The 26,939-nt window shown below is 41.1% G+C and overlaps 3 protein-coding genes across 3 annotated transcripts; 1 reads left to right on the top strand and 2 right to left on the bottom strand.

Annotated features, from left to right (window-relative positions):
- Positions 1-3,964: 3,964 nt before the first annotated feature.
- On the bottom strand, positions 3,965-14,372 carry LOC145463300 (chymotrypsinogen A-like). Its single transcript, XM_081447049.1, has 5 exons — positions 11,723-14,372; positions 10,171-10,566; positions 8,917-9,123; positions 8,011-8,261; positions 3,965-5,920 (listed from the first exon to the last, which is right to left on the bottom strand). Exons 1-5 carry the CDS (start codon positions 11,781-11,783, stop codon positions 5,618-5,620), a joined length of 1,218 nt encoding a protein of 405 aa, XP_081303175.1. The 5' UTR covers positions 11,784-14,372; the 3' UTR covers positions 3,965-5,617.
- A 197-nt stretch (positions 14,373-14,569) lies between these two features.
- Positions 14,570-16,855, top strand: LOC145463362 (uncharacterized). Its single transcript, XM_081447112.1, has one exon. The coding sequence runs from the start codon at positions 14,736-14,738 to the stop codon at positions 16,830-16,832; it is 2,097 nt and encodes a 698-aa protein (XP_081303238.1). The 5' UTR covers positions 14,570-14,735; the 3' UTR covers positions 16,833-16,855.
- A 1,298-nt stretch (positions 16,856-18,153) lies between these two features.
- LOC145463363 (steroid 17-alpha-hydroxylase/17,20 lyase-like) lies at positions 18,154-24,339 on the bottom strand. Its single transcript, XM_081447113.1, has 3 exons — positions 22,629-24,339; positions 20,094-20,968; positions 18,154-18,772 (listed from the first exon to the last, which is right to left on the bottom strand). Exons 2-3 carry the CDS (start codon positions 20,930-20,932, stop codon positions 18,154-18,156), a joined length of 1,458 nt encoding a protein of 485 aa, XP_081303239.1. The 5' UTR covers positions 20,933-20,968; positions 22,629-24,339.
- Positions 24,340-26,939: the final 2,600 nt, after the last annotated feature.

Below are 26,939 nucleotides of genomic sequence, written 5' to 3'. Positions count from 1 at the left end.
TATTAGACAATCAGTTTAGTATTTTGCTTTTTCGCCGTCTTTTACAATAACTTGCTTATTTTCCTGTTTTTTAGGACTTTTGCTTTCACGTCCAATGTTTCATATACATCTTTTTCCAGTGCTTCGGTAATGGTGCATAACTGGTTGCTGAAGTGTTCATTAAAGGTAAAGGGCAGTGAAGTTGGAGTTACCTTTGCATGTTTTGCAATTGTGAATTCTTGTTCTTGTTTGTGAAATCTTTTTGATGCTGTTTGGTTCACTCCTGTGATTTTTACTGGTGATTTATTAAGGAACGCTTGTTTTAAATTCATGTGCTTTTGAGGTGAATAACAGACAGTACGGACTGCTTCGTCCTGTCCTGTTTGAATGCGACAGTTGAAGTAGTTGGTTGTGGAATTCCTTGCAGTTTGTACTTCTGTTAATAAGTGCACATATCCTTCAATGGATTCTTCTAGGAAAAAAAATTAGAAGAACAATTTAGTAATTTTGTATTAATGGTCAGTCAATTTTGTAGAATCGAAGAATGTCTATTTAATGCTGACCCACTAGGCAGCCACTTCCTATTAAGCAGCCAAAAGTATTGTCAGGATTTTAATAATAACTGTAAATAAAACTGCTATAAAGCAGCCACTGCCACCATTTGAATGTTCTACTGTTTTTACTCCCATTCAGTAACCAGCATATCAGGGTCACAACCAGACTTTTGACATAGATGTGGCAAGTTCTGTGATTGCCAAAGGCATGAGCTGCTAGGGGGGTCTGTGGGCATGCTCCCCCAGAAATTTTTGAAATCTAGCATCTCTCAAATTCTATTTTCAGTATTTTTTTAAAGGAATTTCATTTGAAAATGCAATCTCGTTCAACTGGGCATTATTTTGCCATCTACCTGTATTTACCTAAATATATAGACCTTATATTTCCAGTCTCAGTATTCATAGGTTCAACCAGGGTCAAATCCGAGAAATTTGCATTAGATTCTACAATATGAATTCTTCAGTTCAGTGAATCTTCAACAGCTTGTATAACAATGTGATCAGCCCATGTTCCCTGCATAGACATACAAGATAAATATCTTAACTACGATCCATCCACATTGCTTTCTATAAATTGCTCAGGATTATTTCTCAATTACTGGACAGCCATTGCTCTAATTTCTAAGTGACAGTTTGAGTCACCACATAACTGGTGTGATTCTGATTTAAAAAAGCAGTCACCTCTCCCACCAACATCAAGTGGTCTTAATCCATGTCTTAGTAGCCTTGAGCTCAATGGCGATTCAGGTGTGGTTTTGCATACTAATGTTGATAAACTAATTCTGCCATCTGCAACTGGACCTGGATTTAATTCAACATCTCCGGAGAGTAAAATATTTCTTTTTGAAACATTAAATGCAAACGACCATGTTATACACTTTTCAAATCGAAAAAAATAGTTACTGAAGAAACTAGTTTACCTTTCAGTGTCTGATTTTCCACCATTTATAATTCGTAGCAATGTTGTGCAAAACAGATGAAGCAGGAACTAATTTTTTAACCACATGTGTTACTTTCAGTCTCAAGTTTCGAAATTTCAAAGAATGAATCACTTTTCGCAATGAAATTCTAGATGGTTCTCTATCTCGAGATTTAAGCTTACGTGATTTTACTGCTAACTGCTTGAACGGTGAACGTGATCTAAAATGCACATCGTTTTTCACACTTCTGACAATTTAAATACGTTGTTATGTACTTTTGTATCAGAATCAACAGCTGCATTGTACTGTGCAGAACCAGGCACAGCTTTCATGAAACCTGCAACACGGGAGAATTTCGCATTCACATTGTTTTGAACAACAGACCTATCCACAGAATGATTTATGCCAAATATTTTGTTATAAACGAAATTACGTGTTGTTGTCGTTGTCTCCCGAAGGAGGCTCATTGTCTGCCGAAGGAGGTTCATTGTCTCCCAAAGGAGGTTCATTGTCTCCCGAAAGAGATTTTGTGTGTCCCAAAAGATAGTGACAATTTTCAAATCGGAATTAGCGCAGAGCACTCCTTCCAAGTGCTTTTCAGTGGCAACGCGGTCAGCACTTTGACAGATGTGACAATCGGCACGTCGTGCACAGTCACTTCCAAACAAAGACGATAAATTAAGATCATTTGTGCTTAAAGGCCAGTTAAAAGCATTGCGGATTGCCGAACTCTTGACAACAAAGACCTCCGTTCATCCACCGTCTCTCTTCCAAAATCTCGAACAGTGCGTGAAACATCGAATAGTTCTTTACAAACATACGATTTACGCATTTCTCGAAAGCTGTGCCTGATTACGTGGGTAAAATAGAAAGAAAACATTATCAACTTACCAAAATTCGCCGTCACTTGCTACTTCGCTTCTAACCTGAGCTCAGCAAAATACGTGGATTGTTTCACTTGTTTGTCGTCTTTCCATCGTTATGACAGCCAAAGCATTTCCGAGCGTTTGAGGATATTTATCGCAGACCATATTTGGAAGATCGGATTCATCCGTATCGTAATCGTTGACGATCGTAGAGACCCGTCCAAAGTCGTAGAATAGGCCGACTACCGAAAACAACTCGTGTTACATCGAGATGTAATTGACGGTAAATCGATTGCGTTTTTCGTGATCTGATTGGCTCCCGAAGCTTCTATTGTTACATTACAACATGACCGCAAAGAGGATGCCGGTATCTAGGATACGGCATCCACAAAAAGATTTTAAATAAAATCAGTGCTGAAAAGACATTTGACCTCAACTTAGAAACATTCATTTCCGGCGTTTTAATTAATGATTTGCGAAAATAAACAACGAAATCATTTGTTGTACCTCGCGTGTTATTGTTTCAACAAGTAATTGACATCGTGCGACCGTTTTATGCAGGTCAAGACAATAGAAAAAGTCCGTAAAATGTCTAAAATGGTGACCGCGGCCGCTTAATAGAGGTCAAAACTACAGTAATTGGGGGACTTACTTGAAAAAACTGATCGCATAATAGAGGGTGACCGCTTGATACGGTGCAGTTTAATGGCTCTTAATACAGGTTCGACTTAAAACTAAATCGGGCGATCGCGAAGTGTGATATGAAAATCCTTTAACTTAACTACAAGGTTTTTCTGGATACCCTGGATCTGCTGCCTCTTTGACATAGTAGCAAGCTATTAAAAGTAATAGTAATAGTGCGCAGCGCTGTTCCCACGGCCACGGCGTTGCTGAGAACAATAGACTAGTGTTGAATGTCCGAAGAACTTGATGCGGCACAGACGCATTTCCGACTTTTGTTTCATTCCGCCATGTTCACCGGCTACGCTTGATCAGTGTATTTCAGCCGAAGAAAACAAACGCCTGCCCTCAGGCTATGCGAAATCATTTTCATGGAAGCTTGTCACTAGCCACGGAAATACTACCACGATGTTTCTAGCCTGCGAACAGGCTCTTGGCGATGACGGGAAAAAAAATCAGAGAGCACGAAATATAAGAATGAGCGAAGCGATCGAGGCGGGACAGTGGGGTCCTGTAGACTTTGTTTTTGATGTGCCTATCCGCCCTTGGTGATTAGCCTGTAATAAATCGGTCATTAGACTTGTCAAGAAGCAACATTTTCTGTACTTGTAAACAGTTCTAATCGACCTAATCAAACAGCCGGGCGAAATGGCTGACTCAGACTAGTGCGCCATGGGACGCAAGACCACGTGACTCACTCTCGTACTCTCGTAGACAAATAAATATTTAAACTAGTAGTAATCAAAGATTATGAGAGTGCGTTCGACGCCGTTACTTTAATATATATACCTTAAATGATTTCACTAGCTGACTTCAACCTTTGACTGTTACTAATGACAACGTTTTTCATCGGCAACCGAGGGTTTTACAGACAGATATATCATAGTGTCAAAGTCCATTTCATTAAGAGGTCCCCTTACCGTGACTACGATTTGTTGATAGTTGCGTGACAGTGCCAGTTTCCGTAGACCCACAAGTTTAATAGAACTACAATATTTCCATTTGTAGCCTTCAAATTTCGTGCTAAATATTCTCACATTAACTGGTAATGTTTAAGCGTAAAAGCTGACTGATTTGTAAAAGTATATTTTAATACATTATTCTAAGCTGGAAGCACAAATACAAGCAAACATTTACAATGGTGTGCTCGTTTATCGTCAGCGTAAACAAACTCCCTGCGAGTGATTCGAGTATTTCCCCTGATGAATAAAGTAGACAGTATTTACATAATTTGCCGTTCCTTGGGTCAGGCTCACTTTTCTGGATCTTGCCTTCAGAGTACTTTTCCGCCGATTACAAAAGACTGAGCTACATGTATCTGTCGCGACTGGAACTTAATCAACAAATGCAATCAAAATATAGCTGTTCCCACGATTAACATCCTGAAAGCCATAGCGATTCAAAGTCCTCTTCGTTAAGATATAAAATAAAATAGGACAACTCCCTCAGATTTCGATAAATGTTGCCATCGAAGCGTTTAAATTCACCAAAATCCAACGCTGAGAGCACAAAATAGCGCAGCCTACGGCGACCAGTACTGAATGAAACGAAGTCATTGAAAGATCCAGCGCAAAGACGAGCTCACATGGCCTGCTCACATGCTCACATGCTCACATGCTCACACATTCGCAATATGTCTTGTCACATGTCTTACTAACGGTACCAGTTTACTGGCCGTGACATGCCCTTGCAAAAATCAAGCGGGGTGGCCATTTTGGTGTCCTTGCAGGAATGTGGATTTTTTCTGCATATAACCGTGCCGCAGGTCAAAATTAGGTTTGCGTTCTCCGAACGCAATAAATCAGACCATGACATAGTGTGGCTACACAATTCGTGTATGCCACACAAAAATAATTAACACTTAAGTTTATAAAAGAACTATGATTGGTTGACCGATAAACTGAGCCTTGTAAGATAATGCGTCTTGCATTCATACCTCAAAAATACCAATCCCGCTAAATTTATTGTTTTATCAGCCATATTTCGTCTTGTGACCTTATTTCGGGCCAATTCATGATCAAAACGCTAGAGGTCAACACGTTTTCCAGTTATTTCACCCGCCATAAAAGAACCTATCAGTAAAAATATAGTCGCCATTACAAACTAACTACAGTTCTGATAGAGACAACATTCGATTCCAGAGTTTTGTTTCACCTAACACAGTTCTTACCACAATTTATGAAGTTTATCGCATTTATTTCGTTGCTTGAAGCAACTTCTTTGAAAAGTCTAACCCGCTTTGTAGGTTTTCTGTAAATTCGTTCGTGGGTTTTGATCAGTCATGCAGGCCAAGGGATTGGGTCGAGATAAGATAAAGGAGATGAGATAAAAGAGCCATGGCGTAAACTGAATGCTAATAGAGAGAGACAAGAGAGTAGGAACGAGTAAAAACCTACGTCAAGCGACTGGAGACGAGGTTAAGGTAACTAACAAAACAATTGATGGTCTGCAATCAGTTTCGAGTGATTCAAATGACAAATTAAAGGTATGGCAGCCATGTTGGATGACACAAACAAATGTCATCCAATATGGCGACGATGACTTCATGTGAAAACCAAGAATATCTAGCCGGTCACAGCAATTAAACGATTTTGGCGAGAGAATCATCTTCGTTTGATTATGCATCTTGTATTGTTTCCTGAATCCATCCCTGGAGCTTCAAGACATCAGCGTACACTCCATATCGTCCGACTAATCCACACCCAGCACCCCAGCTGACCACGCCCATCAGATACCCCTTTCTATTCCTGTGACAGACCAGCGGTCCTCCGCTATCACCTTCACAGGCGTCAACGCCACCTCGAGCGTAACCTGCACAGCGCATGCGTTTCGTGACGCAATAGCCTGAAGACCGGAGATCCCTGTAGCTTCTCTTGCACGTGTCTCTTGGCACGAGGGGGAGTCTGGCTTGCTTTAAAGTCTGGTGAATAATTAAAGACGACACAGTTTCAAGTAGATCATTTGTCACCAATATTCAGTGATTACATTTCAATGTACTTTTTTCTACTGTGAAACTAATGCAATGCAAGTTCCTTTTAAGAACTGCTTTCCAGACGTTCAACAGGCAGTAAATTAGAAGGCCTTAGATTATTAAGACCAAATAATAACAGGCAAAAAGCATAAGAAATCATTTTCAGCGACAAAACTACCACACATGGGTCAGTTGTCTTATGTAGGTCTGTAGGAATAACCGTGCTTTTATATTCTTTGGATCATCGGGGTCAGGACATAGATGATTTTTGCCAGTTTCCACCTCTTTTCCTAGGAATGTCCCTTTCTCATCAACATACCTGCGGTAACCTGATTACTTAGGACCCGTCCACACTACGCCGGAGAAATTTGAAAACGCAGCTTTATTTCTACGGTTAGGCCTACCGTCCACACTAATCCGTCACGAAAACGCAGCTTTATTTCTACGGTTAGGCCTACCGTCCACACTAATCCGTCACGAAAACGCAGCTTTATTTCTACGGTTAGGCCTACCGTCCACACTAATTCGTCACGAAAACGCAGCTTTATTTCTACGGTTAGGCCTGCCGTCCACACTAATCCGTCACGAAAACGCAGCTTTATTTCTACGGTTAGGCCTACCGTCCACACTAATTCGTCACGAAAACGCAGCTTTATTTCTACGGTTAGGCCTGCCGTCCACACTAATCCGTCACGAAAACGCAGCTTTATTTCTACGGTTAGGCCTGCCGTCCACACTAATCCGTCACGAAAACGCAGCTTTATTTCTACGCTTAGGCCTACCGTCCACACTAATCCGTCACGAAAACGCAGCTTTATTTCTACGGTTAGGCCTGCCGTCCACACTAATCCGTCACGAAAACGGAGCTTTATTTCTACGGTTAGGCCTACCGTCCACACTAATCCGTCACGAAAACGCAGCTTTATTTCTACGGTTAGGCCTACCGTCCACACTAATCCGTCACGAAAACGCAGCTTTATTTCTACGGTTAGGCCTACCGTCCACACTAATCCGTCACGAAAACGCAGCTTTATTTCTACGGTTAGGCCTACCGTCCACACTAATCCGTCACGAAAACGGAGCTTTATTTCTACGGTTAGGCCTACTGTCCACACTAATCCGTCACCAAAACGGAGCTTTATTTCTACGGTTAGGCCTACCGTCCACACTAATCCGTCACGAAAACGCAGCTTTTTTTCTACGGTTAGGCCTACCGTCCACACTAATCCGTCACGAAAACGGAGCTTTATTTCTACGGTTAGGCCTGCCGTCCACACTAATCCGTCACGAAAACGCAGCTTTATTTCTACGGTTAGGCCTGCTGTCCACACTAATCCGTCACCAAAACGGAGCTTTATTTCTACGGTTAGGCCTACCGTCCACACTAATCCGTCACGAAAACGGAGCTTTATTTCTACGGTTAGGCCTACTGTCCACACTAATCCGTCACCAAAACGGAGCTTTATTTCTACGGTTAGGCCTACCGTCCACACTAATCCGTCACGAAAACGGAGCTTTATTTCTACGGTTAGGCCTGCCGTCCACACTAATCCGTCACGAAAACGCAGCTTTATTTCTACGGTTAGGCCTGTCGTCCACACTAATCCGTCACGAAAACGAAGCTTTATTTCTACGGTTAGGCCTACCGTCCACACTAATCCGTCACGAAAACGCAGCTTTATTTCTACGGTTAGGCCTACCGTCCACACTAACCCGTCACGAAAACGGAGCTTTATTTCTACGGTTAGGCCTACCGTCACGAAAACGGAGCGTTTTGAAAACACTCTTCAAACAGAGGAATTTGAAAGGCTGACTTTGCGACAGAAACATTTTGAAAACGGAGCTTTACGAAAATGACGACGTCACGATAATCAGGTGATTTCCAGTCTGAGTTTACCTTAAACACAAATTCAAAATGACCAGTGATTGATGGGTTTTCAAATTTCCCCGGCGTAGTGTAAATGGGGCCATAATATAGGCACCATACCTCCCTTAGGGATTTTCGGAAAAGCCCTGGGAACAAGTTTAATTAACAGTACCTTAGAAAGCCTCTTAGCACCGAGGCCAGTTGTTCCCCAGCCAGTGATGTGGCAGATGGAACCAGATGCAAACTCCGACTCTGGGAGGCATACAGGTCCCACCCTGTTGTTGTATTTCAGTGTCCTGTTCAGCTTCAACAATGCTACATCATAGTTGTACCTACAGGTCACGTTATAGCGAGGATGCTTGAAGAATCTTTCGATGGCAGCTTCTTGCTCGAAGCCATCAGATTTACGGAGATGGTGTTCACCTGGTTTGAAACAACCGATAACAAATAAAATTAAATATTGTCAAATTGGCGGAATGTCCTTGTGAACGGCGAAATGTGTTTGTGAATGCAGCTAAGTATATGCCAAAAAAACATATCGCTCTAATTTGAAAAACTTTCCTTGTCATGAAATTTGCATTTGGACTAAACCGGCCCCCTGGGGCGGATATAGGAGTTTAGAAAATGGGGCTTGAGATAGGGACAACCGAAGACCGGTCCCCTGTCGGGGGCATCCTCCCCCGGAAAATTTTTAAAAGTGAGGTCCTCAGAACTGGGATTTCCCGGCATTCTAAGCCAAGAGTCCAAGTCAGCGTGTTAGAATGTCTTATTTTCTTTAGTTTCGGGAATCCCCCTCTAAATCCGCACCAGACCGGCCCCAAGTAAACGATGTGCCTTCTTGTTAGATGAAACTGTAATACCATAATTTTGCGTTAGAACCAAAATGTGACTTATCTTTGACTGGACTAGAATTTAGCTAACCAAACGAATTTTTTTTCCGTTAACGGAGCACGATGTTAAATGAAAATGTTTTATCATTTAGCCGGAACTTTAAACTGTTAAAATGGCAAAGTGGGCGCTACCATTTTGATTACAAAAAAAAAACACTTTATGACTGCAAAAAGGCGATTAATTTTACCTGCAGTAATGGTGAAATCTGTCAGATTGAAATGATCGAAACAGTGAGCTGCTGTGAGGATCCACCTCGGACCAATCACCGACCCTCCACAATGATGCGCCTTATATCGATGTTTTAATGACACTTGCCATGGCCACGCACCTGGGTTTGCGTTCGTGCCTTCAATTATCCTGGAAAGAGGTCGCCTCTTACCGCAGTCAAAGCTTTCTATCATCGGAATAGAATAAAACAAATTAAAATAATTAATAAGCCAAAAATTATCTGAAGTAGGAGCCAGCTTTACGAGGTTGTACGTTTGGTATTCTGTTGTAATATTTTAAGCAGAAAAACTTTTATTTGGACCTGTACAACAATGCTCAGTCTGAAATATACACAACTTCACGAAGTACTCTGATAATAATACAGTTCCACTAGACTAGTGTCCATCGTGCTTTGATAGACGCTCTTCCCGATCTGTTGAAAATCCGTGAATTTGATTGGTTCTTCATCGTTGTCTATTCGCTGATAGACGGAGGATCACGCCTTTGATGCCTTGAAAAGGAAAATAATCCTTTATCTTTGGCTCGGAAATTCCTAGGTTTATAGATTCTGGACTGCTATCCTTAATGTTCAGTCTAAAACTATTAGAGATTACACGCCCTCGGTCGATTTGTGTGAGCAACAGTGAACTCGATCGGCCGCGCTTCGTTGACGATTCGCTGAACTGAGAAAACGCAGGCTGATAGTCTTTGTACAGAAGCTCCCGGTTTCAAACTTAGCAAAGTAGGTCCCACAACGCATGATTTCGTTTTTTGTGAATTATTTGGTTTCTGTCGTACGTTGACTAACAGAACAACCTCAGTACGTGGACTGTATTGTTACCCCTTTGCAGAATCCGGGAGGAAACATCTCATATGAAAAGGTCGGGGATGCTTGTAGGAAAATTTGAATTAAACCCCCAAAGGAGATCAATCTGGATGTGCCGGTGGGTCGAGCTTTGCTTGATCCTTAAGAGATACCACTTAAAACGAAATAGGCTTGATTACCGGCCGCTGTTCAGGAAAAGGAGCCCGCGCTAGTAGACCGGATTCGAGAGACCAAAGGAAATTGAACGTAAAAACGGAAATAGGAGCGTTTTTTATTATTATTTCTTGGAGTGCACCCTAACAGATACTTCGACAGATAAAAATAGTGGCGTCTCGTCGTGAATACCCTAAGTGAGGCCAGAATCCTTGATATATACTTCTAAGCGAGACGACCTCAGTTACTACATACCGACTCTGTAGGTACAGTAAAGCATTTCATCGATCACCCTGTTGTGGAGACCGGCCCAGTTTATCTCCCAGTATACCAGTAGACCAAAACTATCGCTCGTGCTCATCTCCACCGACACGGTGAAAAAGCCATCGCGGTAATTCTTTGCTCGAGGTTTCCTGAGATTGTTCTTACGCCAGGTGGATAATGACTCAGTGAGCGGCGGAAAGACAAATGCGTTTGTGGCTTTGCTCCAACACAGGAGACTCAATGGCATTTTCTTGGAGACTTTTCCAAAACATATCTCCTTGTAGTGGTCGCGGGTGAGCATTGCGACGTTGACTGTCCAGCTGACAAGCATCCAATGTTTGTGTCCCTGGACTGCAATGTCACACCTGTTTGGCCCTTGTGAGCTGCCTGAATGTGAAAATGAAATTTTGACTTTCAGCCGGTTTTCAGGACTATCCGTGGATGGAATAAAGGTTAGTTATAGAAATTATGTTTCTGCGTTTTGGTTTTGAGTTATTTTACTTAGTTTGGATTTTATGACGCTGTAAGTTTGGGAATAGTTTTCGGTAAAATAGTCTCAGATTTTGCTCGCACTTTTACTTGTTCTTCTACCCTTGATCGTTTTGGCTTTCCGTCGTTGTCAAAAAGACCGAATTTACATTGGGTGGACCCGCAGACTACCAGGACAATGTTATGACGAACTTTACGATCAAAAACAAGGCAATTTGTAAGTACTTGTAAATAGATGCGGCTTGTCATTCAATATATTGTGATGCAAACACGAAGGAAAGTCAGTGTTAACTCGGGTCGCAGTCCGGAGGGCTTACTGAAGTTCTTCAACAAGTTTAGCCTGAATTTAAACTGGCTTCTTCGGTTAGTTACTTCCGAGAAAGACGTCTGCACCAAAGACGCGCTAAAACCGGCAGGTGACGTCACTATAGTTATGTCACTGTTTAAAAAACAACGTATAATTATGCGTGGTTCCGCGTTAATTTCGTTGAGCAGGAGCCCCTGTTAGCTCTTAGGATCTTGCACGCAGTAGGGACTGGGTTCTATAGCCTCCAAACAGGAAGTGCTCTTTCGGTTCGCGTTTACGATCAGAAGGCGAAGGATTTTTTTAGAGGAGATTTTGGCTTCAGAGAATGCAACATCACGATAAAAATACTTTCAAGAGATTAGAAACAGTTGGCATTGACAACAAATAAACAAACAAACAATAAAGTTAAATTTAGCCGACCTCGGGGTTAACGTATTCACAAGGAATCTTCGTTGAAAAGGCGCCCAACCGGAAGATAAAATTTCAACAATGAAATTAAAACTTTATGCTAATTTGAAACGCAGCATGGCGTCACTCAGCAAGACCTCATTCATCACATGAATCAGTAGCCATCAGTGCAAATTTACTGATCAGTGATCGGTGGTCTATTTCATTTTTGAGTTGTGTATCTTCCTTCCTTTTCAACTTCCAATTTTGTCAGACGTAGGACCCTCCCAAAAGGCCATAATTCATTTGCAATAACGCAACATGGATTGTCAGCAAGATTATTGATCCTAATCCACTTACCAACAACCAAAGTCATCGCGAACAACGACAAAGCGCAGAAGAGAACTTGGACCTTCGACATAGTGTACTTCAATCACATGAGACGCGTTTTGTACAGTGTATAGTGTGTCACCTACACGAGGACACTCGAGTAGTTTCAGCTGGCTCTAGAAAAGGGTTCAAAAAACGGAAAGTCTTTGGACTGAGGTATGCTTTGATAGCTCGCAAAAACAAAAGACTTTACGTGGAGAACTTTGCAGCCAAATGATTTACGGAGCTAGTGCACGTCTTGTGACCCGATGATGTCAGGGATTTACATGTAACATGAAGTTTCGGTTTCGCAAGATAGCGGTACGGAGTATGCTGGGGACCACTTTCAGACCTTTCAGTTTCTAATTCTCCACTTGACCTACTTGACCCGAAGTCCTTTGTAACGAGATCTAAAATAGAAACATTGCACGTCCTTGATGGCTTGAACTCAGGTGAAAACAACAGTCTTTTATCAACTTGAAAAAAACAATAATAAACTACATGCCATTATGACAATACAGAACGCAATAATTGGGGTAGAAACACGCAAGGGAAAAAGTCTGACCTAAAAGGGAAAAATCCCTGGAGACAAACCAAAAGAAAAGTGACGGAGGTAATCGTAGGGGAATTTGAAAGAAACCCAGAGTGTGGCTTAAACTTAGTTTCTCCCTGCTAAGTGGTGCTAAGCCAGGAACTTAGACGATCACTTTTTCTGTGGTTTCTGAGTTCCCTCTCATCCTCAAGGAGTAAAGGGTTTCCGCAGGTTTGTCAGAGAATAAATAAAAACAATGATAAAAAATAGTTATAACTGAAAATATCCTGATCTATGTGCAAACAAACACTTCAAGTAAGGCACCCCACATACCTATATGGCTTACATATCGGGAGCACCCCCGAGCCCTCGCGTATTCTTCAGTAACTCTACTGGTTTTCATCAATTTCGATGAAAGCCATGACCAGTCTCATCCTTTTCTTGTTTTGATAGAGTGGTCTAGAATTGTTTCTCGTTTTTTTTTCCCCATAGTCACAGAACAGTCGGTGGAGTCAAGCCAAGATGGGAGACACTGGCTAGCTTCCCTTCTTTAGAGTGTGAAACCACGCACCTACTGTTAACGGTTTTCGAACTGTCAATCACGAGTGAATCTATAATTTAAATACCAGACGAAAACCAACTAATAAAAAGAAAAACACGTAGCAAAGAAGGGTTTCATAGGAAATCAAGTCATACAGTCTTACCTTGAATTCGTTTGCAAAGTATTCTTTCCTTGACGTCACAAGTGATCATGATGAGTCAGGCAGAGCCACAAAGAGTTGCTGACAAACCGTCGATTTTTTTTATATTCATGAATGACGCGTCTTTTTGCTACAGTTTGCCGCGCATTTTCGCCAAGACTTACATTTCACGTAACCGTCATGAGATGCCTCAGATAGTGGTTACCAAGCAAAGCAAAACACCAGTCCACCATAGTGACTTTTATTTTTCTCAATTCCTGAAGAAGGCAAGTCAAACTTGTCGAAAAGTCGGTTTTCGAAATCAGCTTTAAATTCAGAAATAGTACCGAAAAACAGAAAACAACTTTTGACTCTAAACCGTACGTGTTCTTGAGAAGGAGAAATGTAATCGTGGCTATCTTTACAGCTGTTTTTAAACTAGTGTGAGATCTACAAAAATAATTCGTCAGCAGTTTGTCCTGGCGGTCTATATCGCAAGACTCGGACCGCTCAGGGAACCAATCAGAATGCGCCTTTCACCGCGGACCAGTTTATTTGTTTTTCAGCTGCCATTTCAGCACAGAATGAAGATCTAATTCTCGTCTTCAACATGGAACTATTAACTAAGATGTACAATCGCTGAAATATAGGCCACGCATTTCGCGAGCAGATTCACTGACAAATATGATCGAAAAGTATAATAAATAGATTGAATAAATTGTGTTACCAGTATACTTAAGATTTGAGTTTAGGCTTAAAAAATCAAAACAAACCTGAATTTAGAATTTCATACCTGCTATAAGGTGGCTCATTTGTATTCTGAACGTTTTGTAACAGAATTATTTTGAACATCTCTTTTAATTTAGACTTTGTTTCATTTAGATCTCCTGGTCAGTATGCCTTGGTCCTGTTGGACAGCAAAATCGTCGTCAACTCTACTAGAAGTATTGGCTTAAATTCAATTGGACCGCTAATGTAACTTGGAAAAACCTTCCGCTTCGACAGCTCGCAGGTCAGTTAACACAACTACAAAGCAACGCTTACCAGGGCCAGCATTTCGACTCCTGAAATTTAGAGATAACTGCTGAAAACGCTTTTTTTTAAAAAAAGGCCAAGAATCTCGGCAAACCTGATTTGCTGAAATAAAGAAGGTCAGATTTTCATCTGAAGGTAAGTGTAATTGAATCAAGACAAGAGAGCAAATGCTCCGAACGAACTGTATTATACTGACTGAAATATTGAAATTGATGTTTCAACCGACTGTTCAAGTCCCATGATTGAAGAACCACTTTTAATATTAATTGTGATAACTTAGGATATAAAAACTGGACATTATCCCGATCTAAGTAAATGATTTTTCGTCAGGTTTTGTTTTAATCCATTAAAGGCGTAATTGGCAATATATCGCCATTGTAAAAGGGAATCAAATGTTTTTCTTTGGTGCCTTATCTACCTGTCGTTTCAACAGACAATACGGGAGAGGGAAAAACTGGGTAGATCAGTTTATGCACAAATTGCACTGTCAATCAATCGGTTTTTGAATAATAACGAAATAAAATTTGATAGTTTTCTTCATCTTGTAAAATAAACCTTAACTTCAAACTTTACTAAGTCTAGTAAAGTTGGAGGACGAATAATTAAAATCTCGACCAATAAACAAATTTTATTCATTTTCAGTTATAAAAACAGCAGGTTCGGTTAGGGTTGATTTTTATCAACAACTGCAATGTTGTTAAATTATTCGTAACATTTTATAAATGTATTGCAGATACCATCAAAAGCAGCCACAAAAATGGGATTCCCTTTCTTTGTTTCTTTACCGGATGACGTCAGACCCCCAAAGCATCAAAACCAAGACGAATCGCCGCTGTACATAAAGTACGTGGAAGTAACCGATACGAAACCGTGCTATGCTTCGTATAAGAAAGTCGAAAATTCCTTGTTACTTCGTTACTTGGTCAACAGCCGTGGTACCAAAGTTCTGGAGCAACTGCTGATGGTCAAATTTAAGTCGAAAGACAATGACTTCATTGTAGAAACTTTAAAGAAGGGGATCGAGTGCAACGGATCACAGTATCACTACCTCGGACAATCAAACTCCCAGCTAAGAGACAAAACTTGCTTTATGATGAACGCTTCGCTGAGCGAAATGCACAGTTTGCTAGCAAAGTTTGAAAACTTCGACGAGATTCGTCCAGTCGCTAGACGATCCCAAAAGGTTGCGCTACTCTTTTCGCCTTTCCAACGCAGTTTGAAACTGAAATCCGGCGAATATGACGTCATCGATGACGTAACAAGCACATTGGGAACTTATGTCTTCACAGATGGGTGTGGTCTAATGTCACCTGAGCTCGCGAAGGAAGTGCAGAGTTTGTACAATTTATCGTACGAGCCCAGTGTCATTGAAGTGCGATTCAAAGGTTTCAGTGGCATCTTAGTGTGTTGTAACGAAATGCCAAGGCTTCGACTCAAGGCGCTGTTTAGAAACTCGATGTCGAACTTTGCATCTTCTAGCGAAGCCTTGATTGACATGGACACGCTTGGTATCGTAAACTACTCGCGGACCTACTCGCTGGGTTATTTGGACACACAGACAGTTATGCTGTTGGCCGAAGGAGGTGCCTCGCGCGAGTATCTAGAGACACTTCAGAACAACTACTACGAAGTACTAGATCGGTTGGAAGACAAGACGTACGCTGGTTACTTCTTGCGAACAACAGGGAATGAAGACTTCCTACAGGAGTTCCAGCGCGACGGAATGACTGACGAAGTTACAGGAAAATTGCAACGATTGAAGACTAAGGAGATACAAAACATGAAAAGGGGAAAAATAATTGACGGAAACCAAGGAAATGACGAAGAGGGAGATAGTGAAGTCGACACGAAATTTCAACGTAATCTCAAAACGATGGACGCGAACGCAGATCGCAATTCTACCACAAAAGATGTTTACTTAAGCCAAAACATGACTCGCGCTTTCGATATCAGAGTTTTAACACCAGATGCACGAGTGGTCTATGGAGCCAGCGATCCGTACGACCAGCTGAACTATGGAGAATGTTTCTTCCAGCCAACGCTTCATAAAGCGGAGTGCAATGCATTCTCTTTCGCCGAGTTCGTGCTGGTGATGCGAAGACCATCGTACCACGCGGGAGATGTTCGTGTTTTAAGACTAACTCACAAGAATGAAGCTTACAAAGATCTGCACGATTGTATCGTGTTTCCTAACCGGGGAACGCGTCCACACGCCAACGAATGTGCCGGGGGTCGGGTAGGTGGAGACAAGTATTTCGTGTGCTGGGATAAAAGTCTTCTGCCACGTTATATTAGCAGTCCATATATCGGTTACATATCGAGTTCTTCATCAAAGATCGCCAACAAAGTGAAAGAAGTTTCTAAGAGTCTTACGTGCATGGAGAAAAAGCCTGCAACTCACTTGGAAAAGAGGAAAAAGCAGCAACAATCACACCAAGCGCTGATGGAGTATTTTGGTCATTTCAAGGATTACGACAACTTACGCTCGCGCGGAACAGAGCTCTTCATCAAGTATGCCTCCCTTTTCGGTTCGACTTGTACCGAATGTGAGCAGCTCAAGGAAATGTTTCTGAGAGAGTTCGACTGGAGTGAGCGATACGATCAAGTTGACAAGAAACTGGGAGAGATCGAGCAAGCTTGCGACAAAGAAATTAATGGACCCACCAAATTTTCTCACCAAGGGCAGCTCCATTCTCCATTACGCCCTCCCGGCTTGTGGAATCGTGTTTTAATCTCGCTGCAGTGGAAGAAGCCGCCATTTTGTCCAGGTGATGACGTCTGGAACAAGATGAAAGCTACAAGTGTTACCTTTGTCGAATCACAGATGAATTCAACAGTCGATGTAAAAGAATGAATTTTAACTTCACGTGGTGGAAAGTAAACAACACTTGTTAAGAAAAGGCAACCTTTATCATACCTCAGCCCGAAACATTGAAACCGCTCCTTCGAAGAAGTTACAGCATGCATATGAAAGCTTAAATAATGACTACTGTTTCCAGAAGTTTAACACTGCTGTTATTTGTAATTCCTTGTGAGTCGGTTGGTAGCAGGCGTCAGATCAAAGTTGAACGCATTGTGTAATCTCGTCTCGCGTTTATTTACTCTCGCAAACATTTTTTGACAGCTGCAAACAACAACAGCCAACAACGTTCCACCAAAGCTATTTGCTTTTGTGAATAAATTTGAGGCCCACGTACTCGGGATGTTCCACTTGTTGCACGTGTTAAAGCAAATTATAACACACACCCATCTTCAGAGCTTTACATCCCTAAACATAACATTTAATTTTAACATTTAATTAGCCAGTTATTTGTTGATCATTACGATTTCTTGTTACAATAGTTTGGAATAGTTTCCTTTTTTCGTTTCATAGAAAAAAATTAGTGAATATTTTGTACGTTCCTTGTACGAGACCTCGGCCAAATTTTTTCAATATACGGACTCCCAGTTAGCAAATAACATATGTTTACTCTGTATTGTCGGCGCAAAATCTCATACAAGCACGCGCTGGCACAATACCATATGAATGATTGTTAATCTAACCGTGCCGTGAATTCAACAGTCAGGCTTATCCAAGATGGATTCTTAATAATTTACTTTGGATACACGTCCAAAGTAACAATTTGAAAATAAATGAATTCAAAAGTATTTTGAACATTTTCTGTCAAATGTGGCAATCGGGAAGTAAGTTGTGAGATACTTTCGTCTACGACTTAAGACTGTTTCATAGCTCTAAAAGGCCGGGAAACTACAACTAAAGTCAACTTAAACTCAAAAACTACCTAATATAGTTTCACTTCTAAAACCAAAGACTGAAATTAAAAAGATCCGTTTTAGCCCCAAAATATGGGCCATTTCGGTGAGTAGAATACAGTACCTATATGAGATCTAATTACACTAATTAGGACCAAAATGGTCTTGATCATGAACTGCGACTGATTTGGACCATGGGCTGAAATGAGTCCCAGGGTGGCCTGAAATAGTTCTTTGATACGGCTGTTTTGGCCCTCAATGTACTCAAATGGCTCCACACAGGGATGAATCAGGTCTTGAGTCTCAAGGGTCTTGTTAGTTTACGGTGTACTGGGATAAATTTTACACCTCAAAAAGACAGGATTACAGACTTGTCAGTACAATGCTTAAACAGCTAGCCTCTCCCTCTATTCTGTGGTTAATTAATTTGTGTTTCTTCTCTCTTTGGCGCAAATCGCGAAGGGCTTGCAATCAAGTACGATCCCGTTCTCACTGTCTTCCGCGCTGGGCAGGAACTCACCAGGCGGGCACTCAAATTTGAATCGGTACAGTAATCGAGCGGCGTATATGAAAACTGTTTTCCTTCCAAACGCTTTCCCTAGGCACGAACGCTTTCCTAATGAGAATGGCATGAAACCTTCTGCGGAATGAAATCGACCTCGTTCGTCCAAGAACCGCTCTGGCCTGAAGCAAGCTGGATCTTCCCAGCGATCAGGATCGTGATGAATGGCCCAGAGGTTAACAAACACGGTCATGTCGCGCGGAATGAAGAAACCAGCAAGGGACGTGTCCCGCGTGGTCGAGTGAGGAACTGCCAGTGGAGTTTCACTGACAATGCGCTGAACTTCAGCAATGAATGCCTCCAAATAAGGTAAGTTGGGTTTGTCAGATATCTCTGGCAGTCGGCTTGTGTTGCCGATGACGTCATCTAACTGACGATGGATTTGGGCCTGTAAATCCGGGTATTTGGTGACGTAAAGTAAAAACCAGTTGAGTATGCTGGTAGGATCCTCAGTTCCAGGGAAAAAAATGTCAGAGGCACTAGAATTGAATAGAGACAACATTGATATCAACATGATGAAAATCTGATTTTCGCTACTTGATTTATGTATAGTATTCTGGCTTAATTTTGTTTATCTATTCAAATTTCTTTATTTGCGTTTTTTTCCTCTCTCTCTCTCTCTCTCTTGTTCTTTTTTATTTTAATTAAACAACATAATACTGTTAAAGTAATAGTATCTCGCCCAGAATAGCTTTGGTAGCCCCCTTGTAATTTTATTGTGTATAAAAAGTGACTGTTACTGTCACTATTTTAAACTAAACATTTTGTCATGTGAACACCGCAGTGTTCCTTTTGTTCAATCAGTTTTAATCAATACCCTGTTTCTGATCTTACTTCCCCCGGGGGGGGGGGGGGAGTACTCCCTTATATGTTCTATGTCAGCTCCTGGATATATAGGTATATGCGGCCCCAAAGGGTTTGGTTTTCAACCGTTTTGGTCATAAATAGGGTATCCATTTGGCTATTTTGGTCAGAAATATGGTATGGTTTTTGCACTCTGGTCTTGAATTAAGTATGTTTTTTTAGAAGAAGCTACTTTTTCATCATTATTGATAAGACCATCAACAAAAGCCCTTCATAAATTATGTTTAGAGCAAATGTGCCAGGCGCAACGGCCATAAATAGGGTATCGAATGTTTGGTCAAGTCATAAATAGGGTAGGAAAATCGCAGATTTTTGTCATATATAAGTTAAGGGTTTTGGGAAGCGGGCCGCACACCCCCACCCAATTTTTCTGGGAGTACCCCTCCCCCCTCGGGCCTACGGCTACCTTGTACTTAGTTCACCCGTTCAGAACGATGTTAAAGGCATTGTAAAGGGCTTTTGTTGACAACCTTATGAAAAAAGAGCTTCTAGAAAAGATACCCAATTCAAGACAAAAGCCATACCCTTTTTTCTGACCAAAATGGCTGGAAAACCATACCCTTTGTGGCCGCACATACAAATACACGTAGCCGCCACAAAGGGCAGGAAAACGTGTGCGAGCGAGTCACAATTGGTTTTGGTTTTACCTCTGATTATATTGACAACGTGGCGCAAAACTTAAGCTAAAACAGTAATTTATTAACAGTAGTTTTTATCCTTTGATGTATATACGTCTTTTAACTTTTAGCTTTTAAAATTCTAACTTTAATTTTTATTTTAACTTTTCAATATTTATTTATGCAGGGCCCCACATGAAGAGCACCTTGTAGTGATGTGGGCTCCCTGTTTAAATATTTTAATTATTATTACTATATTACATTACGATAGTAAACAGATTATGAAAGAAATTAGATGAATTAAGACGCGTTTTCTCACCTTGATATTAGATTTTCCTCTGTTACTAGACCGCCACTATATTCTGGGAAGCCCTTCAACATAGCGTCAATAAAACCTCTGATGTTGTCCCTCTGAAACGTAGAGGCGTGTTCTCTAAACTTTCTTTCAAAGATTTCATCTCGATCTTCCGCTGCTCGTCTCACTTTCCTTATTATCTCGAAAGGAATATACTCGAAAATTGGAAAAGTGTCGATTAAATTAGCTGAAGCCAGGGATTTAGCAAAAAGATGAAGGGCCTCTACGAGTGTTTCTGTATCCCGATCATCGGGTTTGTCTCCCTGTCCGAAAACCAGAGACAAAAGACAATTACCTACAGATTTAAACAAGAGATCTCGAGGGCAAAATGGTTTTCCATGGTAGGAAAAAAATACATCACACAACTGCTCCGCATGCGAAGCAACATGGACTTTCTCTTCAGCCAAGCGTAAAGCTGTTGAAGTTATTTTATGCTGTGTTTTCCATCGCTGAGAGTATGTTTGAAATACAATGTCAGTACAGTTACGGCCAAAAATGTTGCCGAGGAAGTGGTGAGGCCGCCCGGCGAAATCCTCTGCCTTTTTCACGAGTGCTTCTCTGGCAATGTCGTAGCTGTTAATGACAATGACTTTCCTGCTTCCCATATGGATGCGAAAAAGTTTGCCGTATGTTTTCGCCATGTTTGCAAGATCTTCGTAAGGCCTCTTATGTCCGATTGACAGCAGATTTCCAAGCACTGGTAACGGAAATGGACCCGGAGGGAGCTTTCGGTTTTCCCAAATCGTAGACACGACGTAAACAGCCACAAGGAAGATAACGAAGGCGATGACTTCAGCGAACATGATTTAGTATGGATAAGTCTTTAACTTGATCTTAAACTGAAGAGAGAATAAAAATAAAACAGTGTCCTCAAGAGGGCTGCATGTGTAGGGGGCAAGCTCAAATTGAAAAAGAACTTTTGTGTTTTAATTGGCTCTGGTTCAGAATGCATCGATGGGTTCTGTGTGCTTAAAAAAATTGAACAGTTCCCTTTAATGCCTTGTATAAAAGAGATTATAACATAGCGCGCGCGCTAGTCATATCTAATTCCTATATTGAGCCATCATGAACGAAATCTCTATGTACGCACGGCCGTGCGTATATAAGAATATATAGATTTAGGCCAACCTAAAAGCGCAGCTCCTGGGCCGGGTTGTTCAGAGCCCGATTAAGCTAAACCAGGATAAGATACAATTTTGATTTGAGTTTTGTAATTTTGTGGTGAGGTTTTCTGTATATTGGCGTTTTGTTTTGAGTTTTAACACGAAACAAAAGCAGTGAAAACGGTTAACTTCTAGTCCTGGGTTAGCGTTAACCGGCTTCCAAACAACTGTTTTCAACAAGTTAGCCTGACATGACCCCGCGATCCAATCGAAAAACAGCACTTGGTCAGCGATAAACTTCCAAAAAACATGTGACCTCTCTTTTCGCGCCTGGTTTAAAGAGGTTTAAATTACAAAAAGCACAGTGCAATTTCTTTTGCATGCATGAATGTGCTATTCAATATCTTAATTTCAAGGCCTAAATTTTAGTTTCTGCTCATTAAATTCTGATGACGCATTCTGTGCTCTTCTACCCGAAATAAAAGCCAGTGAAGAGAGTGGTCAATGGACTTGAGGAATCGAGTAGCATAATTAACAATATCATGACTAGCTAGGGTTAAACATAAGGTATGGCGAATGAGCTCGAATGGTCCTTCAAAACTATGGTAGAATTTCTCGGGTTTCGCAGTCTCGGTTTTTCGCGGTCATGTGCGTTTCGAAGTCTCGATTTAAAGGAATTTTCGAAGTTGCGATTCGTTTGCTCAGTTTTGTTTTGTAAATCACGCATTTTCGTCACGTCCACCCACTGCCACGTCATATATTTTGGCGGCTATATCTTGCTCTGGGATATCATAACGAGTATTGTAATAGTCGAATTTCCAGTTCCAGCTAGTTCGCAGAAGCTGGCCAAAAGGCTAAAACCCACAAACATTCCTTATACGTGCTAAATTCCGACACGGACATGGTTTATGTCATATACTAAGGCCGATGCCTAAGGCTATGCTAAGAGCTAAATAGCACTTAATTATCGTCTGTTTTCCCAAGTGGAAATGTGTAATAATGGAGTTTTATTGACCGTTGACAGATTTTCAGATTTTTTTCATATTTCGTGCAAGTGTTTCCAACTGAAGGCTCTGATCATGCAATAAAAATAGTCGAAATGCTCGGGCTACCTCAGGCTTGCAGAGAAAAGCGCTACTCTAGCCAAAGTATTGAAAAAACTGATATCGTTGTGTTTAACAGTTTTTCTACAAACTGAACTTTCAGCTACCAGGATGCAGCCTTTGACAAATAAAACGAAATGTGCGAATTACGGAATGAATATATAAATGTAGCCGGCTGTGAGAAAAACAACCTAAACGGAATGCAAATGTACAAGGTTTATTCCCAATGAACCATCAATCGATCGAGAACCTACCGTTTTCTTCTCGAACAGCAAACTTTTTATTTATCTTACCTTAAGTGATGACTTCTTTCTTCTTCTTCAACCAACGTGTGGCAATTCAGATGAGTACTTAAAAGCAAACGAAACTACTATGGAGTAGAGAAGCCCCTTAAGAATGCAGCTTTTTATTGATACCCAATTAACTTCATCCGCTATGAGGTCATAAAAGAAAAATTTCCTGTTTGTTCACGTGACCTGGGGCAGTGGTCAACAACATGAAATGGAAATTCTATCAACAGTTTGTTGACGGAGGCTAGAGATTTCCGTTCAAATTGAGTTAATATACCTGAAACTCTAATTTTAAACATTTTTTTTTTTCTTTGAGAGTTACTATTCGAAATTGATCTCTTTTTATCAAACATTGTAAAATAGAAATGAGGCGGAGGGAACTTTGATCTTTGGACCCACGGGCTAAAATTAGTCTCAGAGTGGTCTGAAATAGTTCTTTAACACGGCTGTTTTGGTCTGCATTGTACTCAAATGGCTCCCGGCCACACAATGCTGAATCAGGTCTTGAGTCTCTAGGCCTATGTTGGCACTTTAAGGCTGAAACAGATTTGGTTAGTTTACGGTTTACTGGGATAAATTTTACACCTCAAAAAGACTGAGTTAAAGACTTTTCAACACTATGCTTCAACGACTAGTCTTTGGTTAATAAACATTCGTTTCTTATTTCTCTGTGGGTCTGGATGGGGTTAACTGACAACTGACAAATGGCAAAAAAATAACTGACAACTACCCAAACAGTTTAACTGATAACTGACATTTGTAGTCAGATTTGCTAACACCGGACCAAAGGTTTTTAGCCCTTGATGTTCGTTTGAAATTGATTAAAATACTATTACTTTATAAGTCTGTTATTGTAAATCATTTACAATTTGACCCACATACTATCTGATACATGATCATCGATTGAAGGCCATGCGCTTCAGGCCTCAGGGAGAATAGCAATGTCTGCGGTTATTTTGTACTCCCGGAATTCCGTTTAATGGTTCGCTTTTCAAAATTTCAACAATTTCCGAATTTTTCTGCAAACTGTCCCCCGAAATTTCCTTACCCGGTATTTATTTGTCACCGTTTCGAGATTTTCGGAATTTTTGGTTGAATTAAAAGTGCCCCAGGAGAGGTTTTAGGACTTCAGTTAATTATTAATTAACAGCCACTTAACTGATCATGACAACTGACAAATGGCCCAAAATTCCACTGACAACTGACAATTGGACAAAATGTCAACTGTTAACTGACATTTGCACCCCGTCTCCATCCAGGCCATCTTCTATGGCACAAATTGTAAAGGGCTTGCAATCAAGCACGATCCCGTTTTCACTGTCTTCCGCACCGGACAGGACATCACCAGGTGGGCACTCCGGCAAATTTAAATCGGCACAGTAATCGAGCAGCCGTACGTGAAAACGGTTTTCAGGATTTTCCTGGGCACGAACGCTTTTCTAACAACAAACTCGTTCCCAGGGCTTTTCCAAATCTCTAAGGTAAAAGCCCTGGAGAAGAGTTTGTTCTAATGAGTACCAACCCTACTGGTACAAGAACCGCTCTGGCCGGAGAGAAGGAAGATTGCGTGGCGAGACCAAAAACCGTCTGCATAGGAGGCTGACACAGACGCTCTTTGGAGTCGTCGTACGCATTTCTTGTAGCTTTAAGAGAAATCTTTTTTACAATAACTGTCTAATTTCTCGCTCGCTGATTGGCTCATTTTTATCATCAATAAGAGTACAGACGTACAGAATTTTAATCTGAAAATACGGCCAACGTAGCCAACACAATCAGTGCAACCTACGCGGAGGCATGATGGTCTGCTAAGTGGTTTGGTTATATAATGATCAATCTAACTGTATTGGAGAATCTTTGCTGACGTCATTGTTTACATTTTTTCTCATTAACAGACGATTTTGCGCAGAGAAGGCATCACACTAGACACTAATTGACTACAAACATTTAAAGAGCTTCTGAAACTTTATTATAGGTGGAAATTTTGGCTCTTTGCGTGTAATATTCGAGGAGAAACTGGCTTACAAAACTGCACAATTTCTTGGTGGCAAAAGCGCCTAATGAGTTATATATTCTGTGTAAAATTTTAAGTTTTAAACCCCCGTCGCACAAAAAGTGTTCAATACAACGGCTCAAATTCCTTGAGACAGTTAACCGTGCTGTGCCCTTTCAAGATTCAGAGCTAATGCTTTTGTGGCTCCATCAGAAACTATATTGATTATGCTAATGAGGCAAATATTGTAAATAGTTAGGTGTTTTGCATTGGACTGTGGTATGACTGTAAACAGCCATGACGTCACATTGCATTTCTTGCATGATATCGTACATTTGTAAGAGATATATAATTGCCCTCGAGTTTGGAGACATACAAAGCACACCGTGATGGAAATTTCAGTTTCTTCTAGCTTGTCTGTCTCCATTTTCAGATTAGTTTTTGCTTTTTAAAATGAATACATTTTAATCGAATGAAACTTAAAAAAAAGAGCAACCCTCTTTCCTATAAGCTAAGATTATTGTTGGTAACAGCATTAATTATTTCAGACCTTTGAGACGTATCTCAGTTCTTTAGATAAACGAAAAGAATAAATACATGTACGCACGGTGAGCTTCTTTCTTACCTACAGTTAAATAACCTTGTAAGAAAAATCGCGCTAAAAACAGTACTTCTATCACTCAAAAGGAAAACAGCGCCAGTCAAAAGCTGTTAACGTAATGATGGCGCCAGCAAAAATATAAAAAAAATTACATTTTCAAAGTCAAAATAAATGAGTGATTTTCCTTTCGTTTTCTCATATTGGTTTCCAAAAGAAATAAAAAACATTTTCTCCGTGTTTCTTGCGAGTTATAAAAACCATTGCGAAAGTTTGGGGGAATTCAAAAAAGCGGTAGAAACATTCGCCTGTGGCTTGTGTTTCTGCAGCATTTCTTGTTCTTCCAAATTTACACTCGAGTTCCTATTTAACAATTAGACTACGAGCCCAGGTTCTCTGAGCGAATGGTCAACGAGGCGTGGCCGAGATTGTGTGCTCCCTGTGTTCACAACAGAAAACTAAAACGATCTATTGAGAAATTTTGATTTTGCAGCACGCTACAGCTTAATTAGCCTGCAAGCTTATTGGTACGGATAAAGTCCCACATTTATTCCTATAATGCTTCTTCGACAAACTTTTTTGCTCGTTCTTCAAGTTTCCGCACCTCGTGACGCATTTGAGGCGTTTTACGACGTGCGCCGCGAAAAAATCGCACTGCTCCTGTTCCATCACAATTTGTCATCTCCACACTTGTTTCATCTTCGTCTTCATTTCTATCTCCTGGCTCTTCTTCTCCTTCTTCTTCTGTTCTAAGAAGAGGTGACCCCTCTGACGATGAGGCTTCTGCAGAGCTCGTGGTCCTCGTGGTCTCATTCTTTTCAAACATTGCTAACTTCTGCGACAAAACGTCTCTATCGACCGTTTGGTTGGCGGCTTGGTAAGACATCTTGCTAAGCTGTTTGCATTGTTTGGAAGATGGGCCGTGGGTTGCTGCAAGCTTCATATAAGTCTTCTCAATCCTTTGAGGCAGGTCATCCGTAAAGTTGGCAAAATACTCGATCAGTTCCTCTCGACATCTCTTCTTTCTCTCTCGGTTCCGCTTGAATAGCCATTTAACATTAGTGCGCAGTTTAGCCCAGGCCTCGGATGTATATTCCTTTATGGTCGGTGAATAACTGCACGGGTTTATGGCTTTTTTTGGTACGAGTTGTTGATCCCAGCTGACAAAGAACTTACTTCCGCCCAGATCTCCTCCGCAGCTCTCGAACGCGTGGTCCTTTCCTGGTAACACCAGACAGTCCTTCAAGTTCTCGTATCCAAGCTTCCCGTGAGTCAAATTCAAAACTTGTATGTCTCCAGGATGGTAGCATGGGTAGCGGGCAACCACGATCTGTTCTTCAGAGGAATATTCTCCGGCTTCGTCATCTAGCAGTGTAGGTTTGAAGTAGCACTGACCCTTTTGCAGTCTGTCGTGAGGATCACAAACACCAAACACTACTCTAGCTTTGGGGACCAAAATCCTGACACGTACCACAGGACTTCTTGGCGGTTCGTCGTCTTCGGCAGGGAGAACATGGCTACGATCGATCATCTCTTTTATCTCGTTACGCTTTATGGTCGTCAAAACTTCTCTCGTAGGGCTATCAATTCCACTTCTGATATTTCCTGTATCTCTCCCAGTCAGGCGTAAGAAATATTGAGCGGACGCGGAGTCATCGGGTATTTTCCTCAACAAATCTAGATAGCCCTTATGCAGGGCTTGGAGATAACTGATTGGCACCCCTCT

Source organism: Orbicella franksi, chromosome 12 (assembly GCF_964199315.1).
Source record: "Orbicella franksi chromosome 12, jaOrbFran1.1, whole genome shotgun sequence".
NCBI classification, from domain to species: domain Eukaryota; kingdom Metazoa; phylum Cnidaria; class Anthozoa; order Scleractinia; family Merulinidae; genus Orbicella; species Orbicella franksi.
This window is presented reverse-complemented; position numbering and strand designations above follow the sequence as displayed.